This window comes from Buteo buteo, chromosome 2, assembly GCF_964188355.1.
Source record: "Buteo buteo chromosome 2, bButBut1.hap1.1, whole genome shotgun sequence".
NCBI classification, from domain to species: Eukaryota; Metazoa; Chordata; class Aves; order Accipitriformes; family Accipitridae; genus Buteo; species Buteo buteo.
Window position 1 is genome coordinate 26297049 of NC_134172.1, and position 19972 is coordinate 26317020.

Here is a 19972-nt window from a genome sequence, read left to right on the forward strand (position 1 = left end):
GAAAAAGAACTGGAAGTCAAATACTACATTATTAAGAAAGAATCTACTACAGAGTAATAATACAAATGGTAAATGAAGATGATCTTTACCTCTTTCATTCAAAATGTAGATTATTAAGTATTACTGATTCCCTTTGGCTTTAAATAAGGTCACATTAAGCCTTGGGGCGAGTTAAGAAAGGTTGTATGACTTGCAGCACTGTGATATCTCTCTCAGTTGATTACTCAAAAGGTTATCTGTGGTGAAATGTGTACAACTGCAGTCTTAAGATTCTTGAATTTTTCAAATAAAAGCACTTTTATGCCTGTCTATTACTGCTGTTCCATTAAAAAACCTCATAACTTTTGTTTTCTGCACATTTCTCTGTATTTAATTGTGAGGAAAATTATTTTTTGAAAACTCAGACTTTTGAGACTTTGCCTTTTTCCCCAAATTTTAGATTGGATAACTAAGCTTCTGGCCTTAATTTTTGATACTTGTCCAGGAGACCTTAAAGACTGAGAACATCTGCTACTATAATTGAAGGAATCACTTCTTTCAAAATGGAGTATTCTTGCACTTTACTTTGGGGTGGGAAATGAATCGAGTTTGCTTATGTTAAAGCAGTTCAAAGTATCTTCAACCACTGGCGAGTATTTTCCACACAGTCTCCTAGCCAAACAGTAAAAGGAGCAATCACCAGGCTCAAAGTTGACTACCACCTCCTTTTGTATCCTGAGGTAGTCTTAAATTTTATGTAAACTGCATCTTAAATAAGTTTTCTATATTAAACCCAGCAATTTCTAAATATTCTTTGTATTCTTTGTGTTCTCTTTGTATAGTCTGAGGTGTGTAAAAAGCATTGGGGTTTTCACAACATACATTGCCCAAAGGAATAAAAATGTGTTCTGGTTATGTAGGTAGCGATCACAGGCTGTCACAGTTACATGTATTACCTAGTGCATTTGCTGAACCTAGTTCATAGTTATATCATGCTGTCACAACCCAGACTGGACAGACCAGGGAGTCGTGTTTAATTCGAAATTCCCTCGGGCTAAATTAAGGTGAAACGACACCAAAGGATCAGTTAAAGATTTTATTCATGACAGAAGCAAACGGAACTGGGGGGGTGCAGTAGTAGGTGGCAGGGTTTCTCACAACAGGAATTTGCATAAGACTACTTCTGCAAACCGTGTAACCCAGAGTAAGCATATACATCAATTCAGGGAATAAGGAGATCCCTCCCGTCGAGTCAGGAGGTTCAGAGCAGACCCCCTTGCTTTCTAGACTTCTCCTCAGAGAAGGGTCTAGGGGTGGCTGGATCCACTCTTAGTCACAGACTTGATCAACGGTTTATATCTTGAAATGGATGAGGTGTAGGGATTGTGGAAAAGGAAAGAGAGAAGAAGACAGAGAGAGAGAAAGGAAGAGAGAAAGATTTCACTGGTCCTGGGTCCAGTGTTGGTCCAGTCAGCCGAGGGTCCAGTCCCAGTGGGCTTGCACATCCAGGGCTTCAGCTGGTGTCCTTTTATCATCCTTGCCCCTCCTTTGGGTGGGCACCTGAACTTATCAGGTTAATGAGCAGTTTGTGGAGTAACTTCTCCTTCCCTGCAGACCGTGGCCACTGTTTGATCTTTGTATCAGACCAGCTTATCAGAACAGGGAGCTGCGCACCCTCCAGCACGCCCTCCCCCTCCTGTTGCTGATGTCTGAGCTGATGGGCTTTTCACCTTGGCTCCTTGCTGTGCAGGGTTTGTCTTTAAGCAGAACTTGCCCCACCACAATGTTTGAGACATTAACTCTTTCAGTCTCTCACACATGCCTATTGTCAGAACATGTACTGTTGCTTATCTCCTTCATTCTCATTTGCTGAGAATATTGCTCCCTTTTCTCAGACAGTAAATGCATAACTATGTACAAAGCGCTGGTACATGATTGTTGCTCTTCACTACTCATATGTGCTTGCTCTGCACGGGCATGTACAATGCACAATACATGCATTTGCTTTTTGCCTGTGCTGCACAACAATATGTATACTTATATTTGTCACTAATTATTGCCATTAACAATTCTTAATATGGATTACTTGCATTACATATATGTAGAAAAATATAGTTAAAAAGTAGCTTTATTTGGTGTTTTAGGTGGGTATAATACAGACTTACGTCTAGCTTTCATAATACTACTGTTTAAAAGCACAACAGGCCCTGTAATTGGAGTGTATTGTTAATTTCTTGTGAAGTTTTCTTGTGAAAGTGTACTCTTTTAAATAGAAGAGAACTGTATTCCATTCCACTAGCAGTGAAGGTTGACTGTTTTAACTCTTTTGTTTGCTATTAGTGTATTTTGAGGGGGCATGTAAGGGTTCACTCTTTTGCAACAAAGTAATTTGCCTGTTATTGTAATGCCCCCCATTGGTATAGAGCTGTTCACATGGCAGTTGCTTATTCTGTTATTCTTTTTTGCATGTTTCATTACATTCAGAAATAATTATGAAAGGAGGAGAAACCAAAGAAAAGAGTGAGGATTAAAGAAGACCCAAGCTTACAGTGGCTATAATGGGTGAATGTATACTTTGTAATGTTTCTCTGAGGTTGTATTCACAGTTCTCTTTTTTTCCTTTCAAAATGGTACAACAGCATCCTTGCTGTGTACATAGTTCTGCCACTGGGGTCAGACAGCCATAGTAGCAGTTGTACTGTTTCTTCAGCTGAAGTATTTGATCCTTCTTCAAATGGAATTAGATGGCAAATTCTGTTACTGTTTTCAGCAACAGGACTGTTGTTCATTTCCTATACTTCCACTGAATGGCCTGAGAGGACATAACTTTTAAATTTTTTTTCCCCCATTGTTTTCTGGAATTAAGAAATAGGTAGACACTACTTTTATATTTTAACCTGTTCATGTTATTGTATTTTCTAATACCTAGCCAAATAGATCTTCCCTTTTAATTCTGTAGGAAATTTGTAGGAATAAATTTGTACCAATAAAAATCTAATAATAAAATAGAAAATATAATGTGTTTAATAAAGCAAATTCTCTCTGACCTTCTGAATGTAATACATATTTATTGACAAGCAAAACTCAGCTTACTGGTTTTGCTGAGTTTCAGCATTCTGAAAAGCTGAATCATTAAGGTGACATACTTATAGCCATAACCTGATTTATAGAGCATACGGAGGTTTATCTGGGACCTTGCCTAGGTTATTGGCTAACACAGGATTTTATTTCTAGCAGAGTAAGTAAAGTTCAAACTTCAGTCATAAAACGTATCATTGGAAGTGAACAGCATTTGTGCAAAGTAATCTGGTGAGTTAATTACATGTGGAGGTTTGGGCCAGGAATCATCATGACAGAGACAGCAGGCTTTGCTGTTCTCTTCCCTCACGTTGTACCTTGGGTAGAGGGATTGCATAATGCAGGTTGCTCTGGAAAAGCCTGTGTGGTTATGGCATTCCTTGAACATTAAACCTTCTTACATACTTTCTGAGCTCCTTGTTTCTGAACAGTGTACCAGGAACAAGGTAGTAAATAGCTTTAGACACTGAACTGCCATAAAACTGATTTTTTTGTTTTCAAGTTGTAGCCCCTAACCTTAATTCCGCAGTGGAATCCCAGGAGTGAACTGAGATGCTTGCTCTACATGATGCAAAATATGTATTGCTTCCTAAATGTCAGTTGGCAGCTCATAAACAACTTCTGTATCTGAAACTTCTGAGTAAGCACTGTATAATTAAGCACTTTTCTTCAGATGTCATGCCCCACTAAATCTTAAGTGCTGAACTGCAAGCTTCATGGCAAGCAAACAATATGAAACTTTGCTGGGGTTGTTTTGTTGTTGTTACAAGGAGAGAATTTACACAAGGAGAAGACATTTTTACTTGGGCCAGTTATATTCTATTTATTACTTTGTGTTGACTGAAAAAAAAAAGGGGGGGTGGAACAGAGAATTTTATTTTAGTTCTGTTGGGGTGGGAGATTGAGCAGCATTATAAGGATTAGTAAAATGGGAGTTAGGCATTCAACTGCCAGGGGGTTATTAAGACTTGACAATATTTCTGTTTCTTGCTTCCACCACTGAAAAACTTATGGAAATATGCAGTATTAAGACCATTTTTGGGGGAAAAAGATGCAGAGATTCTCACTTTGCAGTTAGGAGGATTTAACATGGGCTCCTGTTCTTAAGTGCCACTTTGTAGAAGTTATAATATGGGTGCCTGAGATTTTTCATATAGCAAAAATATATTTTCACATTCTTTTATTTTGTATGTATCCAGAAGAAATGGAAGCAAATTACAAAAGAACTGACATAAGCAAAACAGGAGTTTAAAATCTAATCATTGGTTCTTGAAGGCCAAATTGTACTGTTCTGGTCACTGGCAAGTAATAATATTAGTGGTACTGTTAATGTAAGAGACATATTCCGAGCCTGGCTTTTAAAAGATTACACTCTGAGCAGGCATCAATATTTTTAAGTTTTTCTCTAAAGGTTTCCAGAGAGCCAGAAGTTCAGATAATTTTGCAACAGACTGCACATGTCCGCAGTTGTTTTGTATAATGTTTATTTCTGTACTTGACATACACTTATCATTGCACAATTCAGCTGTACCTCTCAAGCAAATAATTTACCAAAATATAAGGGTTATAGGACATGAATTATGGGTTAAAGCCTGAGAAGGAAAACAGGAACATTACATAGATAATTTGTACTCCATCAAGAAAGAATTAGATTGTGCAGTAACTAATATGTCATTGTTTTATCTTGTTTATAGCTGTGCTACTGTACTGTGGGCTTTTATTTTGTGAGATCTCTGAAGCTAAGCAGGGTCTTACGTGGTCAGTACTTAAGATGGGTGGCCTCCAAAGAGCATCAGGTGCTGCAGTAAGTGTGTCGGTGGCTCAGTAGGGAATATGTTTTCCTTCAACTCGATCTTTAACCAATACCTTGGCACAGCATTTGGAAATGCTTATGCTGCTGGATGTCCATCTTAAATGAAGGTCCTTTCTACTCTGAGGATATTAAAGCTTCTGCATCACTATTGATATTTTGAGACACCCAGAGCCAACCCAAATTTGGGTGGTGAGAAATCAGAATGCTATTGAATAAAAAAACGTGAAATTGTTCATTTTGCAGCCTTCCTTACACTGCAGGGGGGTGGAATATTAGGATCGTATGGGAAACCTTTTGTGCTATACAAACCCATTGCAAATATTTAGTGTGCTGGCAGAAAATGACTGTCAGCCACTGCTAAGGTGACTCCGCTACAGTAGTTTGTGACTGAAGTTCCAAAGTGCAGTACTCAAAAGTGCTTTGAAATCCTGTGTAGATGAAAGGTGCCATGTGAATGTATATTCTATTCCATCTGGATATTCGTTCCATTCATGCATATAGTGTGCTTCTGTTTTTTCCCTTTGGAGTGTGAAAAGAGTTTGTAACATTATATCCCACATATCTAAAAGGAGATATGAAACAGTAATGATATAACTAGAAGAAAAAAATTACTAAATACATCTGCATTTAAAAAATCTTAGCAATTATAAAAGTAAACAAAACAAAACCTTTCCAAATGCAAATAGCTGTGAATTAGTTTGTTGTATATGGGTCATATATACAGCTGCATCCATAATGAAATAAATGCGTAGATATAATTATCAGAATGTTTGCAGGTATAAAAGTATAGTAAGTAAACCAGGTGGTTAATCGTGTTGCAACTTGTTAAAAAAAAATAAAAACAAACCTGAAAACTAGAATCTGACTTTCTTGCTAGGTTCAAACAACATCAACAAGGGGACTTGTATTTCCAATGTTATCTGCATGCCTGGTTAAGAGGCAAAAGCAAGTATAAGGAAATTGTATCCAGTGAGAGTACTAAGCACATTTTCAAAGGCAATTTGTAAAATTGACCTATTATAATTTCATTTCAATTTCTGTAACTAAACAGTTCTAGTTCAGCAGTCAAAATCCCTGGAGTAACCAGGAACTTCAAGATAACCCAGTATTGCAACTATATTGCTAAACAGGCACTGATTATTCTTAACTCATTTAGTCATACTGCTGTTGCCCAAAAATAAGGTATTTTTTGGAGAAAACCTTAAGCAAAACCAACATCTAATTGTTTAAAAAAAAAAACAAACCCAACACACCAAAACATATGATTTATTTTTTTAAAATATATTTCAGTAATATACTTCATTAAAATAAACTGTCATTTAAAAAAATTTTCCACAGTAGCATTTATTTCTGACACTTCAAATCTAACAGCCTAATGGCATAACACTTCTTCATTTTTAAAACACGGTATCAGCAATAGTTATCTACCATCATGATGTACTACTGTATTGTTATTTCATACTGCAAGTGTGATTTTAAAACATTTCAGGAGTTTGCTTTTATTTATCTTGCTTAAATACAGCCCTGAATTCTAAATATGTCAAATTTACTGTTTTCTAGATGAATTGCTGAGTTTAATACCATAGGCAAACTTTGTTTCTTCTGCTTTTCAGACAGAATAGATAATGCCCTTAAACTGAACCAGACCTCAGGAAGATTGAGAAGTAGGCAGGTGCCTAGTAGGGACAGTTACAGTCCCCCCTGCACTGTGCTTCATTTCTTCAGTTATCCATTTTAATCAATTTTCAATTCGCTAATAATAATGCTGAATTTTGATGTTCTGTATTCTAGTCTGTTTGTCCTGAGAAGTTGTCCGAATTACGTGCTTGTCTTTCACTTTAGTCCCTTGAGTCTGTGCTTTTGAATCACGACCTTGAACAGTTTTGTGTTAATGCATGCTAACATAGCTGGGCATTGGTGAAACAGGGACTGACAGTCTGGGGGTTTTTCACCTGGTTGTATTTTAAAGACAATCTTGCAAGTTACTCGAAGTAGTAAGGGTTACTGATAGTAACAAAGGTTTGAAGATGAGCCTCAGAGCCCAAAAGCATACTGAAAGGACGTCTAAAATATTCTCTGTTAGTATCTCCTTTTCTCTTTCCCTTCTGCTTTTTGTAGTTAACACATTGTGTATCTTGTTTGTGTAAGTTTTAGTACGCAGTATTTCCCTTTCTTTCTTTGTGACCAATACAAATATTTTAATCATTTTATGACATGTCTTTCTAATCATAACTCAGATGCACAGTTCTCTGTGTTTTGAAGTGCTAAGAGTCTGTGTGAAAAGGTAACTATTGTTTTTCCAGAGTCCTCTTCCTCATATCATGGTAGTAGTATGGGAGATGATGATACTAACAGGTGGTCAGGAGCAATGGATGAAGGACTACTGAGCCAACATCTTGCAGAAAGTGGAGTGGAAATAGATCCTGAAAATGAAGAACTCGTTCTGAATGTTAGTTCTCGACTGCAAGCAGCTGTTGAAAAGCTTCTGGAAGCTATCAATGAAACTTCAAATCAGGTAGGGTGATCTAATAGTGAGGCATTTTGAACTTTGTGTTTTGATTATTTTTTTTCTTTATTTTTCTCAGGAATGTGTTTTTATAAGCCTAAAACCTGTAGGCTCATTTTGAAAGCTGAAACAATACTTGAGATGCCTACACCCAGAAAAGTCTGCTCCAGCATGACTTTACTGATGGATTTAGATTCATGTTAGAAATCTGCTTTGGACTAGAGAGGAAACCTGAATTTGGGCAAGTTTCTCAATCTAGGGCACTCTTTCATTGCTCATATGGGTCATCTGCATTCTACTACAATCCAGAGATGAGACAGGCGGTGTCAGGGCACATTGAGCTGGACCTTGTGAAGAGAGAGTATTAAGGGGGGAACTGTGCCCAGTTCTCTTGACATTTTAGTCAATTGACTGGCCAAAAAGGTGGAGCCCTCCTACTGTCTCTTCCAACTACGATTTAAACATTGCCAGTTGAGCACATATCCCCCTTGCTCTCAGACAAGGAGTCTGCACTCCAGCTTTCCAGTATTTATGTGAGGTATGTGATGCATGAATAGTCTCCAAAAAAGAGGCATTGTATGGCTACTCCTTTCTCTTTGCTATCAGTCAGGGTATTTTGTGTGGCGGGATGTTAGTTGCTCTCTGGAGTACTTCCCTGATAATTTAAATGGGAGCTATATACCTTGCTCAGTGAGTTCAAATCATACTGCTTATGCCATGTACTTTACTTTTAGATTATGTACACCTCAATTTGAAGGTATCAAAGTTAATACTTTATTTCACTGTAACTTTTTAAGCTCTCTTGAAGACTCAGTCTTTAGAATCAGCTCTTTAATTTATCTGAGACTAGAATTCAAAGAATACAGTGTGCTCTGTGCTACACACCCATCTGTTAGTTAACCTAATAATGATACTACTTTAAAAAGTCATTGCTTTCTTGTCTCTAGGTGTAAAATGTGTGAATCATAACTACTGGAAATTAAAGAGAAAAAAAAAATCTGTGGTGATAAAAGTAATATGAAATTCAGCTGTCTAATACTTTAAAGGTTTTAAGCATTTAAGTATTTGTTGCTTTTGAAAAATACTTCAAACATGAAGTTGATACTCTTTTCTTTTTTAAAAAAAAAGGACAAAAGACTAATTTGTGATTTACTAAAGTTAAAAGTGATTTAAATACAGATTCAGCACACACACCCTGGCTTACTAAAGCAAGTAGTCTGGTGGATCTTTTAAATCAGTTTCTGCATTGCATTTATTTACAAACTCATTCTGCAACAGCTCTCTTGTGTTTGAGCATGAGTTCAATTAAAAAGAGATGTTTAGCTTTTTGAGGTCTTTTTTTCAGCTTAAGGCCTAGCATTACATAATAACAAAAAAGGATACACAAATACTCCGATATGTGGAGTTCCTAAAAAAATATAGTTACGCATTTGTAGGAAATCTTGCGTTTAAAGAGCAGATGATACAGACAAAGAAAAACAACTTCAAAGGTTTACAATAATTAAGAATTCATGCCGCAATTATGAAAGTATTGTCAATTATTTATTCCACTTGGTGCATCTTTTTTCTGAACATTTTGCTGCTGATCTTTAAATGCAGTAGTTTTATACATAGCCCTAAATTATTTTATTTTTGTGACTGACATTTTTGCAGTATTTACTTTTCATACCACTGAAAGTACTCAGTGTATTCTAAGCAGTTTATTTTTGTTTATTGTCAATTGATCAAGAAAGTTTATTTTCCCTTCATAGCTTTGTAGCTGAGAGCTTGCCAATACCAGCAAGAGAGTTATGTTTTGGCTCAAACACATACATACACATTTTTTTCTTAATATGGATTATACAAGTATGGATTTATCCCTGATGATCGTATCTGGGTTTGGGGGTTTTTTTAAGCTAATAAAATGTTAATCTGTTTACACATTTTCCCACAGTATTAAGTATAAATATTGACATCTTTTCTGGGTGTTCTGTGGAGGTACTTTGGAAGCGTTCAAGCTGGACTGCTTTGCAATGTCTGTTGTGTGCTTACTGGATTGTATACAGTTCCTGTATATACCAAGGGTTTGTAGGTGACTTGACAATTATTTTTAAATATTCAGAAACTGAATACTTTATTTTTTCTACTCTGCAATATTTTATGATCTAAAAGTAATTACAGGCAGAAAAGATTTTAACCTTTCCTCTTAATCAGTTGTGTTGTGCTTAAAGACATGTACCCATCTCTTCAAGGAAACTTAAAAGAGTGAGAGAAACCTGGCAAAATCTTCAAAGTAACTATCTGAGACCTGTCTGAACACACACTTTCAGACCTGAAATGCAGTTTGAATCTTTTCAGGCAAGGCATATAGTGGGTGTGTTAATTCAAATTCCACCTGCTGGTGTTATGTATAGGTAAATAAATCAGGCCACTCCCCTGAACTCTTTCAGTTGGGAGATACTAACAGGAAGCCTTTAAACTAGCAGAGTTTGAGAACGTTCTTCCTGTTGAATTAACTCCAAGAACAAGAATGAAGGCAAATAATGGCACATCTGTGTTTCTCTTTCATTTGCCATAGTACAGATGGAAAATCATTTTTCGTTTCTGTGCTGCTAGCTTGCTTGTCTGCTGCAGCGTACCTGTGCAGCTAAAACAAAAATTACACTTCCTTGCCTCGGAAATTACCTGCCAGCTGCTATGGGAAGATTTCTGTTGCTTTTTCATGTGAAACTTCTCTAAGAAGGATTTTTATGAGTGACCATATGAAGTTTTCTTGTACCTTTCTACTTCGGTTTAACCCACTCCTGAATTACTCTGCTTGAGAACGTGACCTGAGGCTTCCTGCTGAATCTGAGTAGGTTTGTCACTGACAGTGCTGATGTGTGTCTTCAGACTGTTAAATGTACCAGTTCTGTTACAAATTCCTGTTAGAAATCTCTAAAACCAGCCTGGCTAGTGCAAAATACCTATATGACGTTTGAGAAGATAACAACAGTGATATTTTTTGGAATGGATTCTTACCGCACTTACTGGGCAACTAATCTGTTTAGTGGTTTGTGGACTGAAGGCCAAGAAGAAGATACATACGAGGTTGAATCTCGTGTGCCTTTACCATATCCTTTTCCTTTCACTGAACACTTGGATGAGAATAATTCTGTAGTTGTAAATACTTCAATTTTTCGCTTCAGCCACAAAAAAAAAGGGCACATTTTAAAAGTTGTCTCTAAAATCTCCTTGCCTACACCACCCTATTCAGTAAGTATAAAAGTTTTTAAAAGAAATTGTATTTTAAACCAGCTTAAATAGAAGAGAATGCGGTGAATAATGGTATAAACTTGTCTCTATCATTAAAGTTATTATGTACTGCTGACAGGCTTTTTTCCTAGACAGTTTTTAATGGGCACTGAAAAAGCTTTAATTATACAATTCTCTCTGTTAATTTCTAACAAAAGAAGTTTAGCAGACATAGAAATATATTGAATTACAGAGCTTGGAGATCTCTTTTTAAAGCACTTCAGTGTTACTTATTACATTACCTTTTTCTCACTGTGAATAATTGGGGGGGGGGGGGCTGCAGTCAGTTGAAATTGTTCCTTTATAGCTGTATGCACTGACTAGTAACATTAACTAGCACAAGCTTGCTAATGGCTTCCAGTGATTCTATGAAGAAACTTTTGTTCTTGAAAAATCATGTTCATATTTGTGCTTCTTTTTGGTTTTGCCCTGTGATATTTTTAATAATACCTTTAGTTGTTATTACTGGAAAGAGCTGGAGAACAATTTTTATTCTGAGTTTTAGTTGGAGTATTTGATGCATTTGAGTAAGCCATTTTTATGGTTGTCTAGGTACAGTAAACCTGTCATACATTTCCCTTTTATCTGAGATGGGTTTTTCATTAAGCACTTCAAAATGTAAGAATAAAGTAAGAATGCTCTGTGATTTTTAAGATATCTCAAACCAGTGCAGATATTCAGCTGCAGTATTTATACCTTTCTCTAACTCCTGTCAGAATAAATAGTTCACATTAATGGTGTCCATCTGAAAAGGAATGGTGTTGGAAAGAAATGAAGTATTTAAATTCAGTGGATCATAAAAGAGAATGTACTGATTATTCAGACATTCTTTTCAAAGTGTAATTTTATTTATAAGTGGATAATTTTGTGTGCAATGTGCTATGTTCCTATCCTATTTTTCTGAGATTTTAAAGCAAGCTAATCGTACTCATGAACGTAGCTGAAGATGGTGAGAAAGCTTTTATTTTTGAAGAAATTGAGAGAGTATATTTTTATAGAAACTGTAGCAAAGCCACAGATGTTACTGTGTTATAAAAATCTGCCAATATCCATAATATTAAAAAGGAAAAGAAAAAAAAAAGGGGAGAGAAGCAGGAAATACGTGTTATTTCATTTTCTGACATTCTTCTTATTCAAAATAAGTTGTCTTATTTTGAATGCAAGCCACAGAAAGAACTCATACCTGGTTCAGCTCTGACAATTTGTATTTGTGTCCCTTGAAGAGGTGCATGTAAGTTGGAAATGTTAACAGTTGAGAAGTAGAGGTGGTCTTGGTAGTTGACTCGTTTGCTGTTATCTTAGATTAACATTCTGTGTAATCAGAACTTTCAACACTAGGGTAATGTTCCTTTTTCACTATTTTGCTTTTGTAATTCTAATTTCAATTCTTTTTGAAATTATCACTTTGTGCATGTCTAAACTGGGCAGTAAGTATACAATTTTATGCGTTTCAGTCCTGGTTTTCCACTAGTTGAGGATAGTGACATAGTGAGATTGCGCTACATCTGTGGTAGTACACATTAAATATTACTCATCAGACAAGCAGAGAAGAATAAAAAAATCGTTAGTAATTCTGTCAGGTGGACACAGTTGGAAGAAGCATTGCTTTACTGCCTTGTTGGTTGAAAAGTGCAGTATATTAAAAATTCACATTTTCCTGGTGTTCTCATTTATCTTCATCTTAAGGAGAAAAAGAGATGAAGCACCCCTTCTGTCAATTTATATCAAAACTTCTGCCAGTTTTATGTAATGTTTTTAGTCATTCTAAGTATGTGGTGGGTGACAGTTTACTCATATTTAGTACAAAACTCATAGGTAAATAAAGGTGAATGTAGCGTAAACTTAGAAACCAGGAATTACCGGAACAACGACACGGATTTAGCCAGGTGGCTTATTGAGTTCACTATACTGACAAAGCCTATTTGCTTAGACTTTTGTACTGAGACGATCTTCTTATTGTAGTCTGCAAATGTGTGTTCAGTAAAGATCATATCGAATGTCCAGTGAAGTTATGTAAAACTTCTCATTACACTGTAAAGCAACTGTTAATTAAATAGGAATGGTAGAGTAGTTATTTTTCAGAACACATTTGGTTTATCTAACTTCTGTAATTTTTTTCCTGTGGTAGCTTGAACATGCTAAAATTACTCAGACAGAACTTATGCGAGAGTCCTTCAAAAAGCAACAAGAGGCCACAGAATTTATCAAGTATCAAGAAGAACTACAGGAACGTCTTAATGAAGAAACCAAAGCCAGAGAGCAGTTGGCTTTGGAGCTTAGTAAAGCTGAAGGTGAGTAGCTTTTCTGATGAATTGTTGAACTTCATAGTTACTTACCTATTAATTGGGTAAAGAAATTGCAAATTAGATCAATTTCTTTGCAAATTTTAGAATGTTATCAGCCTTTTGGATAGTTATGGACAAGATGACCTCTGGAGGTCCCCTCCAACATCAACCACTCTGATTCTGTTTCCCAGCTTTGTCTCACTTATTATTGTCTGACTTACTAAAAATAATAGGTTGGATATGTGTTGTTATCCTCAAAATTAATTTATTTCATCGTAACATGTCTGTTTGTGTAGACAAGCTTAAATATTAACAACTTAGAATCATAGAATCATAAATAGTTGAGGCTGGAGGGCACTTCTGGAGATCATCTATTCAAACCCCGTGCTCAAAGCAGGGTCAGGTAGAGCAGGTTGCCCAGGACTGTGTCCAGTCAAGTTTTGAATGTCCGCAATCTCTCTGGGTAGCCTGTTCCAGTGTTTGACCACCGACAAAGAGGGGAAAGGAAAAAAAATATTTTTTTTTTCTTATGTTGAAATGCATTTTCCCATACTTCAGTTTGTGCCTGCTGCTTCTTGACCTTGACTTAGTTCCACACAAACGTGGGTAAAAATGTAGCACCTTCACTCTTAATTTGATCATATGGTGGTGATAATGTTTCAATTTGCACTGTTTGAAGTAGTCTTTTTAAGTGTATTTGCAACTGTATTAATGAAGCAATTTAAAATTACAGGGTGTTAAAACAGGGGGAATCTAATAATCTTTTCTGACATCAGGAAAATATGTTCAAATCTGACAAGACAGTTTGTTCTTTAGAAGTAGCTTTATTGTTTCAATAGCTCCATCTTTTGTTTCTGCCCAGCATTTTTACCATTTTCTGCTTGTAATTAGCATCTGGAAAAGATGAAAAAAACACCTACCCTATAGGTAGGATCTCTGTAGTAGTAAGCAAAAAGATATTTTAGTTAGTTCTGAAGCTCAGCGGGCTTCTGTTTCAAAGCGGGAGCATAAAGTTTCATAGCCAAATGTTATTCCTGGAGAATGCTACCCTGCCAGTCTTCCTCTTCTTTTTACATAGACAGATAATCCAACATGAGTTCACACACTGTTAATAGCTGGGATACACATAACCTGAACAATGCAGGTTTCCAAGCCACCTGTCTAAAATGTGGCACAAGGGACAATTAGTAGCCTGTCAGTTCACACAGCATAAACGTTGTGTGTCATCAGCACCACTACTGGCTGCAGCTTTCAATAGCTTGAGCAAAACCAGAAAGGAGGAAAATTGAGTGGTTGATGAGAAGCTCAACGTGACCCAATAATGTGCATTTGCAGCCCAGAATGCCAGCTGTATCCTGGGCTGCATTAAAAGAAGCATGGCCAGCAGGTCAAGGGAGGTGATTCTGCCCCTTCACTCTGCTCTTTTGAGACCCCACCTGGAGTACTGTGTTCAGCTCTGGGGTCCCTAACATAAGAAGGACATGGACCTGTTGGAGCAAGTCCAGAGGAGGGCCACAAAGATGATCAGAGGGCTGGAGGACCTCTGCTATGGACACAGGCTGAGAGAGTTGGGGTTGTTCAGCCTGGAGAAGAGAAGGCTCTGGGGAGACCTTATGGCAGCCTTCCAGTACCTAAAGGGGGCCTACAGGAAAGCTGGAGAGGAACTTTTTACAAGGGCATGTAGTGATAGCACAAGGGGTAATGGCTTTAAACTGAAAGAGGGTAGATTTAGATTAGATGTAAGGAAGAAGTTCTTCTCCACGAGGGTGGTGAGGCACTGGAACAGGTTGCCCAGAGAAGTTGTGGATGCCCCGTCCCTGGAAGTGTTCAAGGCCAGGCTGGATGGGGCTTTGAGCAACCTGGTCTAGTGGAAGGTGTCCCTGCCCATGGCAGGGGGGTTGGAACTAGGTGGTCTTTAAGGTCCCTTCCAACCCAAACCATTCTATGATTTCAGAGGGAATAGATTCAAATCTGAAAGAGGCATTATTACTTTTTTTTAATATTAAATTAAGAGCAAAAAAAATCTTGTATGGAACGCATCTTAACATGCAAAAAAGATGAAATCTTCTACCAAAATATAGATGACCTCAGAATTTACATTCTTGCACAGTTACAAAACTGTTTAGTATTGATGAATTTCAGAAAGTAGGCAGGTTTTACATCTGTTGCTGTTTTCCTTGAAGGATAATATTTTTGTCTTGATACAATTTTTATTCACAAATCTTCAATAATGAAGTAAAATGGCCTAATACATTAGGACAAAGCAGAGAGGTTAGTGTTAAGTTTTATTTAAAGGTAGGAATCTGTCATAACGTCAGAGCTGTCTGCATAGGTTTAATCCTACAAGTAGCATTTAAAAAAAATACTAGAGACTAATTTTATGTATGAAAAAAAAGGTTTTTATTAAGAACTTATTTTGTTGCTTTGCCTTCTGGATTTGTATTTTTTGGCTTTCGTTCTCCACTAAGAACCAGAGGCTTGCTTTTTCATTTACAATAAATTAATTTCCATTTTTGCAGGAATATTGCAAAGAGTGCATGCATAATTGTATTTGAAGATGACATACCACAGAACAAGACCTGCTTATTATCCATTTTTATTTTCATATTTTTATTATCATTTTTATCCCATTACCACTAGACAAGCAAAAAAATCTAAAATTAACTAGGTTCTTCTCTTGAGCAATGCACTTCTGTTATAAAATTTGCCCGTGCAAACAAACTAATAGCATCAAAGAAACTGCAAATTCTTGCTAGATGCCAGTTTGTAGATAATGGGATTGCCCATAACTAAATGAAGGCAAAATTTACCTGTAACGTTTTATTAAATGCTTGAAATATGCCATCAGAGCTTGGTTTGGAGACATAACAGATGAGTCAAGTATGTATTTTTTGCTAGCAAAGAAAGTATATTAAACAGTAAAATTTAGTGAGAGCTATGAAGCTATGTTTTGCACTCTCTAGATTTTATCTGATAATGTTTTATTTGGGGAAAAAAAACTTGAAAGCATATAAAGTGGAAACAATCTTAAAAAATTTTTAACTGGAATTTCATTTTAATCAGAGCAATAGCAATGTCAGTTTATAAGACTTGACAGACTGACTGTATTGATTTGGTTGATGAACAGTTCTGGAATATAAGAGACAGAATTTGATGCTAGTTTTAGCCCTTTGACATATATTGCACAGCTGAGCTTTTAGGTTAGGTGCAGATTTATGTCACATGTAGAGATTTAATTCAGTTCAGTCTTTTGCAGAAATTCAGCTAGTTTGTCCTTCTTACTGCTTTAATGCTTTCTAACTCCAGAATTAATTAAATCTTTTTTCATCCTTTTTTTCTGTGAGCTTCTGAAATTAATGCACTCTAAATGACACCACCTTTTTTTTTTTAGTGTTGTTGTAACAAAACAAAAATGCCATAGAACCCTTCTTATCTAATTTCTTCTGCTCATTGAACTGAGTTGTGAGCATACTCTGACAGAGCCAAACTACATTCTCTTATCAAATTCCTTAGATAGGTATGCAGAGCAATGTCTTAGTTCATTATACATCTGATGGTACTTTGTCTTCTCTTGAGATAAAATGTGTCATTTTTGATCATTTCTTTCTTGTCTCAGCCGCAGCAGTTTTTGTGACGTTTTCAAACCTCTAGTGTTTTAGTCGTGTCAGATATGACTTATCTAATGTGATAGAAAAGCTAATGCCAATTTGTTCACTGAACTCTGACAACTTTCATTACATCTCAAAAAAAAAAAAAAAAAGAAAAAGAAAAATAAGGCAGGAGTGAAAACCACAACACGTGATCTTAGCAGATGACTTCTTCATTTTTCATACCTTTTTGGTGGGGGCAAGCACTCCATTTAACCTGGGAATGCCCTCTCAACTTCCAGTCTGTTAAGTGAACAGCATCTGATACAGTGGGAATAAATACTAGAATTTGTATTGTCTCAAATTTTTGGAATGCTGTTTCTAGTTCAGTATTTTTTGCTTCAAAAGCCAGTCCCTCTATGCAGCTGTGTTCTGTGTGAATCTGGAAAAAAAGATTGGTCAGCAGTGCATGATTGATATACATGAGGACCACACCTGTGGTTCTCAGACTGTATATGCAAACACTACTGATACTTAATTTTCTCTGATACGGAACTAAGTGCTCACAGAGGTTTTACTTTGTCTACATTGATAACAAATAGAAACATCTTTAGTTTTTCTATATTCTTAAGCCAGGGTAAAATCCATTTTAATACTGACTTAAGACTATAAATTTATACTGATAAAGTACTTTCAGACTGAAAATAGTTTGATATTGAAAAAATACTTCTTAAATTATGTGGGTTTAGTAAGAAGAAACCTGTGATATAGGTGTGTGTCCAACTGAGAAAGTTTAGACATCGTATGACTGATGTCCTCTCTGTCTTTTGGAACCATCAGTGTCTGACATGACAGAACACATCTTGCCATAGAAGTCTGGGATACCTGTGTAGTACCTTCTGTCACGCAGTAAAAATGTCTTTTGTGTTCTGTGGTCAGATGTTTCTGAAAGGACTGATTTGAATCCTCTGAAGCCCATACCATTACAGGATCTCAGTTTAGTATATGCAGCCCTCAAGGAAATTCACTGGTTTTTCCTAAATCTTCAGCTTTGTGCTCACTTCTGCATCATTCCAAGAAGGTGCCATTTCTTACAGCCATAATATCATTCATAAAGCTAAAATAGAGTTCCCCCTCAGAATCCTAGATAAACTACTTCACTATGAGCAATTTTTAAAAGCATACAAGACATATTCTCAAGGTAGTGTCCCAGATTCTCTGTTAAAAAGATCATTAATTGTTCTGTGCTACTTTAAAAATTGTGCATTAATAGTAAAGAAATTAAATTGTTTCTTAGATGTCAGCTGTTACAGGGCTTTGGGGAGTGATTCAGGTGCTAAACATGGACACATTGTCCTGGTTTCAGCTGGGATAGAGTTAACTGTCTTCCTAGTAGCTGGTACAGTGCTATGTTTTGAGTTCAGTATGTGAAGAATGTTGATAACACTGATGTTTTCAGTTGTTGCTCAGTAGTGTTTAGACTAAAGTCAAGGATTTTTCAGCTTCTGATGCCCAGCCAGAGAGAAAGCTGGAGGGGCACAAGAAGTTGGCACAGGACACAGCCAGGGCACCTGACCCAAACTGGCCAACGGTGTATTCCATACCATGGGATGTCACGTCTAGTATAGGAACTGGGGAGTGGGGGCAGGGAATCGCCGCTCGGGGACTGGCTGGGTGTTGGTCGGCGGGTGGTGAGCAATTGCCCTGCGCATCATTTGTACATTCCAATCCTTTTATTACTACTGTTGTTATTTTATTAGTGTTATCATCATCATTATTAGTTTCTTCTTTTCTGTTCTGTTAAACTGTTCTTATCTCAACCCATGAGTTTTACTTCTTTTCCCAATTTTCTCCCCCATCCCACTGGATGGGGGGGAGTGAGTGAGCGGCCGTGTGGTGCTTAGTTGCTGGCTGGGGTTAAACCATGACACACCTACAGCCAGTTTTGGTGCCTTATGTTGTTGGAGGCATCTATATTATACCTGACCTACAGGAGACCCGTGATCTTACAGAAACTGTGGTTTGAGGTGAGAAAAATGTCTTGAGGCACCTAAAACAGCACCTGGCACCTGAATTTATTTGAAATTTCTTATTTCTCCTGTGTTTATTACACACTTATTTTCCCTTGGCTTTGGAGTTCCTGTTTGCTCCAGAGGTCTTGTGCTGAGAAAAAGTTAAGAGCTATATTTGATCTTGTGCTATTGTTCGTCCTCTAATTTGTTCATCAAGGAAGAATAGCAGGGACAGGAGTAGAAGTTGTCAGGTGCTGAGTATCTAACATGCATGTGCATTCATGTGAGAATACTGTTGTGACTTCACCATGCAAAAAATTCAAATTGTTCTTTATTGTCTGTTAAATCTGCCCCAAAATTGATGTTCTACAGGCCTCATTGATGGTTATGCAGATGAAAAATCATTTCTGGAAAAACAACTGCAGGAAAAAATAGATGTAATTGACCATCTTGAGCAAGAACTACTGTGTACAGGTAACAAATTGCAGGAGTTAGAGGCTGAACAGCAGCAGATCCAGGAAGAAAAGGAGCTACTCTCCAGACAGAAGGATGCCATGAGAGCAGATGCGGGGCCAGTAGAGCAACGTATGTATTCCTCACAGTCTTTCTATGAGATTTTCTTATACTTTCAATTAAAATAATAAGTAATCTTGATGAAGGTGTGTCCCCCCCCCTTTGTAATCATTAATAAAAATGTGATAGGGAAAAATGTGGTATTTTCATACCTGATGCCTAATGTTAGCATGATAACTTTTCTTGATATTTAAACAAAAAATGACTGAATTTTCAGGAGTGTTGGGCAATCACAATCGTTCTTTAAGCCAGCAAAAGTTTGATACCTCTGAAAATCTGTTTTTATACTATCACTGGCAGTGGAATATCTTGAAGTTAGCAGCTATGGATAAAAATACTGGTCTAAATAATTTCCAGAGTTTTAGAGGGACTAGCAAGCATACCTACCAGAACATGATTGAACTACACATGATGGCCATACTTAGTTTAGACACAGAAGATACACTTTGGTAATAAATTCCTCTTTTGGGGAAGAATGGCACAAAAGTTGCATGATAAGGAAAGCCTTATATCCATCCGTAATGAAAACTTTCAGCACTGATGGTGAAAATTCCAGATAAATACCATGTCAATGTAATCTATCTGCTTACTCAAAAAAAGCATTTACCTTCATGAAGTAAATATGTCTTTTAACTCTTCCTTAAACTAATAAATTAATACTCTATGTTTGAGGAGGGAAGAAAATTAGAACAGTGATGTTTTAAGAAGTACTGATCTTTCATGGATTGCAGTGCTTACATTGTAAATAGCAGGATGAAATCACGATTTTATTTAATTTCTAAAACTTTATGACAATTTATAATGTTGCTGTTTTAATAAATTACACATCTTGGTGTGTATTTGCAATTTCCTGCATCCACTTTGTG

At 36.7% G+C, this 19972-nt stretch overlaps 1 protein-coding gene across 8 annotated transcripts in view; it reads left to right on the forward strand.

Moving 5' to 3' along the window:
• The window catches only part of AKAP9 (A-kinase anchoring protein 9), a 124800-nt gene that overhangs the window by 71237 nt on the left and 33591 nt on the right, over nucleotides 1-19972 (forward strand). For all 8 annotated transcript variants that reach the window (XM_075049036.1, XM_075049064.1, XM_075049054.1 and 5 more), the window contains 3 exons: nucleotides 7174-7385; nucleotides 12778-12940; nucleotides 18906-19118. In XM_075049036.1, coding sequence (XP_074905137.1) covers nucleotides 7174-7385; nucleotides 12778-12940; nucleotides 18906-19118 — 588 coding nt within the window. The remainder of the gene's footprint in view (nucleotides 1-7173; nucleotides 7386-12777; nucleotides 12941-18905; nucleotides 19119-19972) is intronic.